At 35.6% G+C, this 13,688-nt stretch overlaps 2 protein-coding genes across 2 annotated transcripts; both read right to left on the reverse strand.

Annotated features, from left to right (window-relative positions):
* Positions 1–296: 296 nt before the first annotated feature.
* LOC116142432 (AP-2 complex subunit alpha-1-like) lies at positions 297–6,654 on the reverse strand. The gene is made up of 14 exons (XM_031427848.1): positions 6,553–6,654; positions 5,824–5,955; positions 5,263–5,388; positions 4,066–4,128; positions 3,889–3,986; positions 3,592–3,799; positions 2,771–2,842; positions 2,599–2,691; positions 1,807–1,908; positions 1,584–1,681; positions 1,216–1,297; positions 984–1,072; positions 452–557; positions 297–368 (listed from the first exon to the last, which is right to left on the reverse strand). Exons 1-14 carry the CDS (start codon positions 6,652–6,654, stop codon positions 297–299), a joined length of 1,443 nt encoding a protein of 480 aa, XP_031283708.1.
* A 2,049-nt stretch (positions 6,655–8,703) lies between these two features.
* Positions 8,704–10,028, reverse strand: LOC116142398 (secreted RxLR effector protein 161-like). The gene is made up of 3 exons (XM_031427816.1): positions 9,477–10,028; positions 8,872–8,938; positions 8,704–8,729 (listed from the first exon to the last, which is right to left on the reverse strand). The coding sequence occupies exons 1-3, from the start codon at positions 10,026–10,028 to the stop codon at positions 8,704–8,706; spliced, it is 645 nt and encodes a 214-aa protein (XP_031283676.1).
* Between the last annotated feature and the right edge of the window lie 3,660 nt (positions 10,029–13,688).

Raw genomic sequence — 13,688 nt, forward strand, 5'->3', positions numbered from 1 at the left:
GAACATAATGTACAAAAATAAGTTTTCTCGCCAAAGTTCTATTTTATGTAAAATATTACAGCCATCTTGCTTCAATGATGGAAACGAATCTTGCCCACAAATTCTCATATTCACATATTGTATTTCTGATGTCAATTCCAGAATTGAGTAGAAAAAAAAAAAAAAAAAATCAAATTATGAAGTGAAAACCCAACCAGGAAAACTACTAACTCTATAAGGCCAACGATACAGAGTATACACGATTACTGTTCAAATGTAAACAAGCTAATGTGGAATATGAATCCAAGTCAATGTATTCACACCTTGACCATTGTCTCATGTATGGCAGGCTTGTCAAGATACTCTCTGGCTTTTGCAGCTGCATAAGGCTGATCAAATACATATAGTAATGTTTCCATCAATATCATCTAAACACCATGTTGATAAGATGTATATACAAAATTTTGATCACCTGAAGGTCTTCATTATTTGTAACAAACTGCACAACACGAAACCATATGTCATCGCTAACAAAATCCCCAGCCTTGTCAATGAGCTGAAGGATCACATCCACGTACCTATGAAGAATCATATGGATGATATCATATAGACATCATTTTACAAAAATAATCTTGTAGCTTCAACAGCGCAGAATTACTTAATAACTACCGATGAAGGCAGCAGGTATAAAACTAAATTCCCAAAAGCTCCACAAGAATATGAAAACAATATAAACTTAGCTTATATCCTCCTGCATAACATTAACTAACTTTGATTTTAAAATCAGTGATAAGCCTATCACATTCATTTTGTGTATCACTTGCATTGCATTATCCGATGGATGTACCTCCAAAATCAATCCTAGTTCTCTATTCCTATTAGGGCCGAGCATGTTAGCTTAATGTTTTTAATTGTCTGTCGGTCTACTATAGATATCCTTTTAACATAGCAGAGCTAAAATTATCCACAATTTTCTTACAGTCTCCAAAGGAAGTCATTCTTACCATGAAAGATCAGGAGCAAATTTTTCTGCAAGAATAGCAGCTTTAAGGGAAAGTTCTTCACGCATTGCAAAGTCAGCAGAGCTGAGATACTGAAAACAGATGCAAATCAGTGGCATGCTCAGATTGTGCTTCAGATGATTAACACTTTCAGTAGATAACATAAAACAATTGCTAATATAAAAAGCATCCCAGAATCATACTAAACAACTAGACTATATTCACCATTCTATACCTGCAACAATTCTTCAACAATGTCCTTTGCATTTGAAACATCACACATTCCATATAGCAGATCAAGGGCACGTCTACGAATACTGGGGGAAATGTTAACCCAAGTTAGTAAAAGCACACATTCTCCATTACAGGACATTAAACATAACTTTCTGGAGATGAGAAACTTCATAAGTGAATACAATATGCACCAATTGTTAACATATACTTAGTTCGTGAAGAAATAAATAATTTTCCGAGGAGAACCACAGCCACATAAATCTTGTTCAAGAAAAAAGATGACTTATTGACAAGGTATCAGTAACACCATCCATAAGTCCTGACACTCTCAGCAAGTAACCAAACCAGCTCAAGAAACTCAAATTTAACCTGATGTCGGGGTCCTTCAACGAGGTGATGATCTGAGCCTGATGTCTTTTGATGATATCTTGCACATCTGTTACCATTAACATCCGAGTCATATTTTCCTGCAACAGAGAATTGTAAAGTCTAATCAGTCAGTCATAGGCCAGCAACCAGGTCATAAATTGCCTACACAAAATACTGTATCTGAAAAGAAATAATGGATAAGGTTAGTGATTCAACAACTTACCAAGCCAAGATATCGAATATTTGGTTCACGCACTGCAATAAATTTTCCAAGTAGAGCAACACATTGAGACATCATCTCCTTCTCAGCATCAAGATGCATGACCTGTGATGGAAAATTAGACATGCAATTCTCAATAAAAGCTCCTCAAATTCCAAAACTATGTTTATATTTTTGCTAGGCAATTGAACTCAAAACCAACCTAGTCCATCACAATTGTTTTACCCTAGCCAATGCTGTAACAGTATATAGATTTTTCTTCTCATCAAATAATGAATTCTTACAAGAAGAATAATAGAGCAGGTCCTAAATACATGTAATAACAAGGGAAATTGATTTCCAGAAATGAAGAGATGACAGTTTCATAACCATATTGAACTATCAAGCCAGGAATAGAGGGGCTTAAATTAAACAGTTCCCAATTTGCAGGCTAAAAGTCCTATTTGTTCCTTTTATGCATGAGAACACGAGAGAGAAAGATAAGTTTGTCCATCATCAATAAAAGTTCACTTCAACTAATATATCTAACCACACATAGTTGAAGAAGTGAGCAACATGCAGGAATGCGTAGCCCAAGTTTGTTTGTTTCAACATAAGTTTGCTTCTCTTCCCATGAAACACAAAAAAAATGTTACTGAACTTGGAGAAAACTACTTGGAATCTGGATAAAGATACTGACATCTTAAAGTTTCAGCTCAACTAAATATATAAACAGTTGTCTAGAAACAAAACACTAATCTTATAGTAAATAGCAAATTTCATTCACAAAGAAAACACTTTCTGATGCAAACTTACAAGAGCAAGGGCTTCAAAGAGAACGGCATGTGATGCATTGTTCTTATTAACATTTTTTACAACATCAGTTCCCATCAATATCCGTTGTAACACCTAAAATCACAAATCCAAATCTCATTAGAGTCACATGGGCAAACAAGGAGAAAGTTATAATCCTTGGGAGAAGTTGAACCTCGAACAATGATCTTCTGGTGTTTGGATCTTCAATGGTGGGAAAATACTGAAGTGCTCTCATTGTCTTGACCTGTACTAACAAAACACTAATCAGCATCGGATGAACTTGTTAATTATACATACGTTACAAATTACTTAAGGCCAATTACATAATTTATGCTGCATCAAAAAATAAATGTTAAATTAGCAAGACAATGTTATTTCAGAAATTGCAACAGCTACACTTTAAAAACAGAATCTGTTCAAAAAAGGAGCATGTTGCAGTCAAAGTACAAATTGATGATCCATTTTTATGAGTCCATTATGAAAATTGAGCCATCAAAGAATGCCTTAGAAATAGTGTTAGGATGAAGACACGACAGACATACATCTTTTAATCAGTGAATGTGACAAAAGCTCACTGTTTCCAGAATGGCTAATTCACAAAAGATTACAAATAAAACATCAGTACAATTTGATTTCCCCAGGAAGACCAAAGATGTTTGCGCAATGCACTGTAATGACCCCTTTTAATGAGAATGGATCAGAACCAAAAAAAAAAAAAAAAAAACATATCAATTTAAAATTACTTAACAATATTTTATTAAATGTTTTTCACTCTTCAGCTCTTGATCAGACACAGGCCAACCAATTTGACTGGATCTGAAAACCAAACTAGACTTCTAGGATTTTTATATATTTGAAGTTCCAAACTTATTCATTCATTGAAGAGTCCACAACAAAATCCAAACTGATCAGACAGACCAATTAAACCACATTTCAGAACCAGTAACGATCACATGCAGATAAGTTGAACAAGAGGAGAAAATGAAGACAAACCTGAAGCCAGGGAGATGGGATACCATAGTAAGTGTATTCTTGAGGAATATCCTGGTTCCTAGCAAGCCGCTCCAATATTTTAACACACTTTGGAAGAGAACTCCAATAGGCTTCATGGTGATTAGACACCAAAGCAACAAGAAGGCTCATAGAAGATGTCAAAACACCAAGATCTCGTTCATCCAAAAGTTGTGCCATCCGATCCGCCCTGCAAACCCAAAAAGAAAAACGAAATCTACAAATTTAAACTCATATTAGAAAGTAGGTTGTCATGAAGAATGTGATATTCAAACATACCAGCCATCTACATTGACAACATCCGGATTTTTCCTATACAAGCGCAAGAGACATAGTGCAGCTTTTTTTCTCACAAGCGGTCTGCAGCTACTTGAAATCTAAGACAAAAGAATGGGTGTTCATCAACCAATCTTTGAAAGTCCAGATTAAAAACAACAGATTCGAAATTATTCTTACAAGTAGTTTTTGAACATCAGGTGCCAAAGATTCTGCAAACTCTCTCCCACCAATATTCCCAACCTAAAACATAAAATACAAATACAAGTGGTAAAGGAAATCAACAGCCAACACAACACAATACAATGCAATCCTAACGAATCCTAACGGGGAAAGAAGGATAGAAAAAATTATTCAAAGACGATATAATGACAAGTGTACAAAAGCAATTACTTCATACAAAACAGCTGATAAATCCAAGAAGAATGAGATCAAAAAGGAAAAACTGTAATATGAAATTTATAACATCCTAGACAAAAGGATATTGTACATAACAATCGGTCATACAAAATAAATAAAAACAATTATACTTTTTTTTTAAGAAACTATGACAACATCATTGATTGAAAAAATAGTTACAAACAAGTTAACAAGTTGTCCACAAAAGTCAAGGTCCATCTAAAGGATAATAAAAAGATATATACAAAATAGACCGAATAGTTCAATGAAAAGCTATGGACTACTCAAAAATCAACGCCACACAAAATAAAACAAGACATACAAAGAATATCAATCAGCCAAAAAAGCTCAAGTCCATTTAAGAGATTAAAACATAAAGTTAATGCTTCTATGTGATAATAATTACTGTCAATAACTAAAAAGATGCTTGAAAATCTCAATCACGCTAAGACTTTCATCAGTAGTTCCTTGAAAAAAACATCAGCACACAGACCCACTTACATAGAACAAATATCCAGACGTCATGCTCTCAAATAGGCATCCTTTGCCTATAACAGAAGAAGCCCCAAACAATTGAAGAAATTTTATGAAGATGTTTCTTAATTGTCAAAGGTCTTAGAAAATATAATTAACTGGCGATGGCTCTATTAACTTGCCACTATGTATTTTGGAACAAGAAAGAAAGTGCTATACAAAAAGAATAAAAGTTCTAGCACAAGTTCATAGCAGGTTAATTCAAAACCCACATTTTGCTTCAGTAGTTGACCACCAATGCATAAGTAATGGAATGTTGTATGCATGGAAAATTGCTCCATGATAAACAATGAACTCCCAAAGAGCAACTTAAAGAAGTAAAACAAATATTTTTCCACTTAAATAAATTGAAAATTAAATGCAGCAGAATGGCTTACTACCTGATAGAAAGAACATATAGATAAAAATAAAAAGGAGGTTTTAAAGGGTTTCTTGCTAACATACCATAGTCAAGGCTAGGCACTGGAAAGTTTCATTGCGACCAATAATGTCATTCCTTACTGTATTTATCGCTAATCTCAGAAAATCATGATTCTCGTTGAGCAAGCATGACGTCACAATGTACCCAACCTGCAGCCAATTATAGCAAGGTAAAAATTTAAACAGTCACATTTCAGGCTAGTTATTTAAAAAAAGACAACTAGGGAGCATATAAGAATATCACAATGTATCCAATGCAACAACTATATCTTTTAAGAGAAAAACAAACTTTAATATGTAAAAAAGCTGCAAAACTAACAGATTCCAGAATTTCCAGGCCTCCAGTAATTTCACATACCATGATTCTGAGAGGAACAAAAATCTATACTCTATCAATCATATGATAAAAACTAGAAGAGGTTAGGTCAAAACCTCTTTCAAGTTAAGGTGAATAAAGAATTACAAGAAGCCTTAATATTGAATTGTTCAGCCACTATTTAACCCAAAAGCTTAAGCCCATAGCTAGGGACCCAACTATAGTATTTAAGCATTAACAAGGAGAAACTGAATTGCAAAGGACCTTACCTGCTTTTCTGGATACTTTGGTGCAGATATTAAAGAAACAGCTTCCATGTGACCAAAATCTACATCGTAACCCAGCATATAAATGTAAAGCATTTTCCAAACATATTTCTTCTTTTCATAAGGTGACAAACCCTGTTGAAATAGCATAACAATTCAATGACCAATTGCGAATGCTGTTTGAGATCATCAGCAGAAATCAAACAGATTTATAAAGAAAAAGGCGCAACATATAACCAATACTTTAAGGTTCAAAGCAACCAAAGTAAAACAGTGAAATGAATACAACTAGCAACTGAAAAGAGAGAGAGAGAGAGAGAGAGAGAGAGAGAGAGAGAGAGAGAGAACACATGTGATGCACAGACACATCAATTTTAACTTTAACACATATGGCTATTTTCTTCAAGCAGATATGTGAGGAGATACTTTCCCATAAAAAGACATTACAACGTTAAACAAAGAAAGGCAAGGGGATACGCCAGGTGAATGAAGCTAACTTGAATATCAAGGCCAAAGTAATGCCAAAAGGATCACTCAATTCAAATGCATCCAAATGAAAAAGGGGGCAGAACCATAATTTATGTGATTGTATACAATCATTTAAAAATAAACAGGGATAAAAAAGATATGAAAGGAAGAGAAAAAACAAATCTTAAGTCCTAAAGCTCAAAGCATCAATCATGATTCAGAAAATTTTGAGTAACCTCAGAAGCATAATACAATTGATTAAACTTTAATGCTGTACCTGATCAAAATTAAATNTCCGGGTTTCGCTGGGGCTTTCCCTATCTTTGACTTGAGAACATCTTTCCGTTTCTCATTGTCCGCATACATCCCTACAGATTAGAGTTTCTATCAGTTCAAGATTCTCTTCCGTTGTTATTTGTATGCAATTCCATAATATTGGAACCAAATAAATGAAATATTGATAGAAAAATTTACCATAGCCATAAATCTTGATGCCAATGCCAAGCATGGACTTCTTCCTCAAACCAACACAATTCAGCTGCTTCCCATCATCCAGCTTGACGGGAAAGGAAACCCCAGCTCCTCAGCTTTCTCATTAGTTTCCTGTTGAGCAGCCTTGGCTCCGTTCTCACAATTCACCTTCTCTTTTTCCAAATTCTCATCCATTGCAAGCATTTGAGTCTTGGCAATCAGATCCTCTGTCGTGGTTGTCATTCTTCAAAATGAAATAAAAAACAGATGGTGAATGTTTTTGTGCTGGTGCTGGTTGGGATGCAACTCCATAGCAAAGCATGAATTCATGTAGGGAAGGAAGATAAATAGCATTGACTGACATTTTATTATGTGTCTCATTCACCCACCTCGATATCACCATTAGAAAAGAGAATTTAATAAATTTAATCTCTATTCTTAAGTCTGTAAATCTCCCCCTGATTTAACAAATTTTATGAAGCCAAACTGATAATTCAACAATAAAAGGGAGAATTGGAGATGAATTATGAACTCATATATCAGAAGTTTATACTAAGATAAAAAGAAGTGAATTCACACATATCAAGAGCAGAGAGCTCACATTTATGGTGTTATTGAACAGAGAGAGACCTTGAACTCTTCAATCTTCCGTCATAGACTAAGCATTGAATCATTCATATCTTTTTAGCTTATATGCACCTCGACTAATCCTCCAGAATCCTAAATCATTCATATTTTAGGATCTGTTTGATACAGCTTATTTGAATAAAGCTTTTTTTATTTTAGCTTTTATGAAAAATCGTTCACTATTTGATTAAAACAATGTAAAAGAGCTTTGAAGTCTTAAATTATCAAAAAAAGACTTTAATATACACAAAGCATAACAATTTGATCCACTCCCGACTTTCCTTGATGAGCTGTCTGATTTTTCGAGGTTTGAAACATTTGAGCTCAAGCCCGGTGTTTTCTCCCCTTCCCTTGCAAACCAGTTTGTTTTACTCTTAAATCTCGAGTACACTCCAAATGTACTCCAAACATGAAGAAGTAAACCATCATTAGATGAACTCATGGTCAAAAAGCAAAAAAAAAGGTTCTATGAGTTTTTGAGTTTTAGTCTCCCTAGGTATTAATAGGGATAACCATTGAGGCTCTTACCCAACTAACAGTTCCAAGCTTCAGAGGATTAGTTGAGGTGCGTATAAGCTAGTCTAGACACCCCCGATGATAAAAAAAACAATTAAAAAAAAGGGAGAAGTGCATGAAGGTTCTTTTTACCTTGTTGCCTGCCCCACAATCTGTTGCCACCATTGGAGTGAATCTGAAGGATTTTGTGCAGGAGTGGTCCAAGGCAGTTGAATGCTTAGGAAAGGCTCGACGGGGATGGTTACTGGATTTTCTGCACGTAGGGGGTTTGCTTATTCCATAACTCTACGGAAGCACTTCTCTTAAGAAAGTGCCTTACCAGTTATTTGCCGGTATTGAGATTATAGGATTCTATACTGGTCAAAATATTGCTTTTATTATTTATTGTATAGAAATTAAACTGAAGCTAGTTCTAAGTAGAACCTGTGAATAAAATTAAAAATAATTGCCAGCCCCAAAGTCCAAGACTCCGTGATCCAATTCATATTCCAAACATAAGGCCCTATAATCGAATTGCAGTTTTAGAAGCGTCAAGATTGCCAGTTTATCTGTGAGGAAGTCATTTGGAACTAAATGTCAAGTGAAGTGCAATTTCAAGGCGTGAGGCTGATTGTGGCCTGAAACAAAATTAATTTTCATTAATAAATGGACCATTGGGCTAACAAGACAACTGAGATAAACCATATGAAGGTGTTCTTCTGAAAGGCTTCCAATTTAATCAACAGCTAGCTTTGAAATGGTATCGGATTCTTTTTCAATGGATACTTATAAAAGAACTGGAAAAGAAGCCACTTGTAGTATTCAAACAGGCAACAGCAGCAAACCACCTGCAACAGCAGCAAACTTGTAAGCAAAAAGATTACAAAAGCTTTAACATCGATCTTTAGGTTTATTTATTAGTAATCCATTCCCAATTATCGGTACATCTAACAAATTGATAAGAAAATTGGTAAGAAAAATCATAACCACCTGTGATAATGCTTCTCACAGTGTTCTGCAGTCTATACAACAATGAAGCCATCCCATATCTGTAAATCTGCACAAAGAAAAAGAAAGATTACAAGCTGTTAATTCACCTAAAATTATCCAACATACGGATTCTCAATACAAACACGGACCATAAATACGATTTTTACCTACACACAAGGCCTCAGTACACCAACAAACAGAGCCTAATGGCGCGGAAAAGCTGAGAGCGACTCAATAAATATAACAACCCACCTGGTCAAGCACTCATTGCTGGGTCTAGCTCTGATACTGTTAATTTGGGGCAAGTGAACTGAAAAGAAGCAAATCAGGAGAGAATTCGAGAAAGATTAATGTGAAGAATGAATTTTCATTAATTGAAGAGTCTGTTACATTGATATATCTACATACATAAACTTATAACTACTAACTAACAACTTAACTAACTATAGCTCAGCATAACTAATTCTTAACTAACTAAACTACCTCACGTGTGCCAACTTGGATCTTAACACTCCCTCTCAGATTGGCATCTTATGAATATTTTTCATACACAGCTTGGACAGAAATTTTTCATGTTGCAACCTTCCCAAGCCTTTTGTCATTACATCTGCTAATTGTTCTCTAGTTGGTATGTACTTTGTAAGTATCAAGCCACTTTGAATTTTCTCTCTTATGAAGTGACAATCTATCTCTATGTGTTTTGTTCTGTCATGAAACATGGGGTTTGCTGCAATTTGCAAAGCTGCCTTGTTATCACAGTAAAGCAATGCTGAAATTTTGGCTTCAACATCAATTTCTTTCAGTAAACCAGTTACCCAAATCAATTCTGCAACAGTTCCAGCCATACTTCTATACTCTGCTTCTACAGATGATCTTGCAATGGTATTTTGTTTCTTTGATTTCCAATACAAAAGAGAATCTCCCATCTTAATGCAGTAACCTGACACTGACTTTCTACTAACAGCACAAGAAGCCCAATCTGAATCACAGAATGCCACCAGTTCTTTTGTACTTTTTGCAGACATAAGCAACCCAAGAGCTGGTTCCTTCTTCACATATCTTATAACTCTTAATGCTGCTTCGAGATGTGATTGTTTAGGAGACTGCATATATTGACTTAAGGTCTGGACAGCAAACGAAATGTCAGGCCTAGTCATGGTTAGATATAACAATCTTCCCACCATTCTCCTAAACATATAGGATCTGTCAGGAACTCATCCTTTTCATCTGGTGGAAATTTCTGATCAAACTCATATGAAGTCAATTTTAAATTATGTTCAAGAGGGGTGTCCACAGGCTTCGCAGCAGATAATCTAGCCTCTGAAACCAACTCAAGTGCATACTTCCTTTGATTCAAAACAATCCCTTCAGAGGACCTAGCAACTTCAATTCCAAGAAAGTATCTAAGATGACCAAGGTCCTTGATTTTAAAATTGTCTTGCAGAATAACCTTCAACTGATCTATCATTTTAATGCAACTTCCTGTTATCAAAATATCATCAACATAGACAAACATAATGACCATGTTGCTTCCTTCTCGTTTGGTGAATAATGAGTAATCATATTTACTCTGCAAGTAACCATTTCTGATCAGGGCTTCAGTAAGTTTGTGATTCCATTGTCTACTTGCTTGCTTCAATCCATACAAGGATTTGAGCAATCTGTAGACGATGTAATTCTCCCCCTGAGTGCCAAATCCTTGAGGTTAAGACATATAAACCTCTTCATGGAGATCTCCTTGCTAGAAAGCATTATATACATCAAGTTGGAAGAGTGGCCAAGCATGAATTGAAGCTAATGCAACGACTGATCTAACTGTAACCATTTTTGCCACTGGGGAAAAGGTCTATGTGTAATCGATGCCAACTTGTTGGTTATAGCCCTTGGCCACGAGCCTGACTTTGTATCTTTCTAATGTGCCATCAAAGTTATATTTCACTTTGTAGACCCATTTGCAGCCAATGGGCTGTTTGCCTGCTAAGAGAGGAACAAGCACCCAAGTTTGTTGGCCTCTAATGCATTGATCTCTGACTGCATAGCATTAATCCAATTGGGATCTTGAGAAGCTTCAACAAAGGAAGTAGGTTCCCTGATTCAAGAGATGGAAGATAAGAAACATCTGTAACATGGAGATAGATGAGCATAGAAAACAGAATCTAAAATAGAGTAATGAGCTGAAGGTGTGATATAATCCTACAGCCAAATAGGAGGTTTGTGTGATCTAGTAGACCTTTTGACATCTAAAGGGGCAAGCACTAAAGCTGGAGATGAGGTTGATGTAGTGTGAATTAAAGGAGCATCAGGGTCAAGACCAGTAAAAGGGTCAAGGTTGAAAGGTAAATCTGGTGAGGGTGGAGCAGGAGATTCAGAGTTGATAGAAGGCAAAAAAGCAGGATGTAAGTCATCAAAAAATGTAGTAGTGAGGGGATCATTTGGAAATAATGGGACATGAGAATGTTGCTTGAACTGAAAAGGAAATATGTGCTCAAGAAATCTAACATCTCGATTGACAAAGAAACTGAAATCCTATAGGCTAAGTAACTTGTAACCCTTTTGTGTTGAAGAGTATCCTATGAAAACTGATGGCACAGCCTTGAATCCAAACTTATCTCTGGAACTCACATTAGAAGCATATGCTAAGCACCCAAAAGCCTTGAAGTGATCAATAGAAGGAGGAGAACCAAATAGAATTTCATAAGGTGAACTGCCCTAGAGCACATCAGTAGGAATTCTATTAATGATATAGCAAGCTGTGAGTATGCATTCTCCCTAATATTTAATTGGAATGGAGGCCTGAACTCTCAAGGCTCTAGCAAAACTAAGCAAATGCCTATGCTTCCTTTCTACTACCCCATTCTGCTGGGGAGTGTAGACACAAGTTCTCTAGTGGATAATCCCAAGAGAAGTGAAGAGTGCAGTACATTAAGAGTTGAGAAATTCTAAGCCATTATCTGTTCGAATGTATTTGACATTAGCTGAAAACTAGTTCTTGATAAGAGTAAGAAAACTTTTAAGATGGACTATAACTTCATGCTTGTGTGTCATGAGAAAAACCCAAGTAATCCGAGAATGATCATCAACTATTGTAAGGAAGAATTTATGATGATTCGAATGTATTTGACATTAGCTGAAAACTAGTTCTTGATAAGAGTAAGAAAACTTTTAAGATGGACTATAACTTCATGCTTGTGTGTCATGAGAAAAACCCAAGTAATCCGAGAATGATCATCAACTATTGTAAGGAAGAATTTATGATGATTATGTGTAGGGGTGTGATAGGGTCCCCACACATCCATATGCAGCAAGTGAAAACATTCAGAAGCTCTTGTGGTACTGACGGGAAAAGGTTGTCTTACATGTTTGGCAAGAGGACAAATGTCACAATGAGAATCAACATCAGAAATAGAAGATTTTATTTAAGAAAAATATTTCAGTTTTGCATGTGGCACGTGGCCAAGACGTTTATGCCAAAGCTGGCTTACAGAAGCTAAACAAGAAAAAAGCAAAGCATTATTCAAGGCAGAAGTATTAGCCATTGAGGCATGAGAAGGCATGAAGAAGTAGAGGCCCTCTGATTCTTTACTAATCCCCAGTATTTTGCCATTGGAGAGGGCCTGAAATATGCAAAAATTAGGATAGAAACTAACAAAGCAAGACAAGTCTTTGGTGAGCTTTGATATGGAGATCAAATTAAACTTGAAATCTGGCACAGATAACACATTAGTCAGTTTATGATCTGGACCAATGTTACAAGATCCAATATGTGTCACAGTTTAGTGATATCCATTAGGTAGCCTAACTGTAGAAGGAGAAATTGTCCCCATCAAGTTGTTGAGGATGTTTAAAGAAGCTGTCAGATGGTGACTAGCACCTGTATCTAATATCCAGCAGATTCCATGATCTAAAGATGAAAAATAAGAGTGAATACCTGCCACATTGACATGTGCATCACTTGGAGGTAATGAAGGTTCTTTTTGAAGCAATTTCAATATCTCTACATATTGTTCTTTAGATAAAATTGGAGCTGCTTGAGTGCTATTTGGAGTGGCTATAGAATTATTGTGATCGGATGATTCAGCAATGGTAACATTACTTGCTAAAGGCTGAGTAAAATTCTTTCTTCTGGTAAATTTAAAGTCAACGGGGTAGCCAATGAGCCTGTAACAGTTATCCTTTTTGTGTCCTCTCACATGACAATGCTCACAAATTATATTCCAATTTTTCTTAGGTTTAGTTGATTGCTAGTTTGATGATGAATAGAGAACTGTTGGCTCAGATAAGGACTCAACAATAGTAGCAGTGGTTAAATTCCTCTGACTTTCTTCAGTAACAAGCATAGAATAGGCTTGGTTAACTGATGGTAAGGGTTGCATCATGAGAATTTGACTTCTAGCATGCAAGTAAGATTCATTTAAACCCATCAAGAATTGGAGCAACTTTTGATTCTACATGTGATCTACATAAATCTTTGACATAGAGCATTCACATGAGGGAAGTTGGACAATAGATGAATACTCATCCCATAACAGTTTCAGTTTGGAAAAATAAGTGGAAATAGATGAATTTCCTTGTACTAAGGTCACAATTTCTCTATGTAACTGAAAAACTCTGGATCCATTCACTTTATCAAATCTTTCCTTTAAGTCTTTCCCCACCAAATGTGCACTTGAAGCATAAACAATGCCACTTAGAAGTTCTTTGGTAACTAAATTCATGATCCAGGAAAGAACTATAGCATTACACCTATCCCATTGATTGTGTAAGCTAACTGGAAAATTGTTCTTTGTGCAAGTTCCATCAATAAATCCAATTTTATT

The sequence above is a fragment of the Pistacia vera genome, unplaced genomic scaffold (assembly GCF_008641045.1).
Source record: "Pistacia vera cultivar Batoury unplaced genomic scaffold, PisVer_v2 Contig408, whole genome shotgun sequence".
NCBI lineage: Eukaryota > Viridiplantae > Streptophyta > Magnoliopsida > Sapindales > Anacardiaceae > Pistacia > Pistacia vera.

Bases quoted from the DNA above. Each gene is read 5' to 3' on its own strand.
- LOC116142398 (XM_031427816.1), bottom strand. From the start codon at position 10,028: ATGACTAGGCCTGACATTTCGTTTGCTGTCCAGACCTTAAGTCAATAT. The intron at 8,939-9,476 runs GTAATGACAAAA...TTCTTTGTGCAG, and splicing joins CTAGAGAACAATTAGCAGAT to ATTTACAGATATGGGATGGC. The intron at 8,730-8,871 runs GTGGTTATGATT...CTGCTGTTGCAG, and splicing joins TGTGAGAAGCATTATCACAG to GTGGTTTGCTGCTGTTGCCT.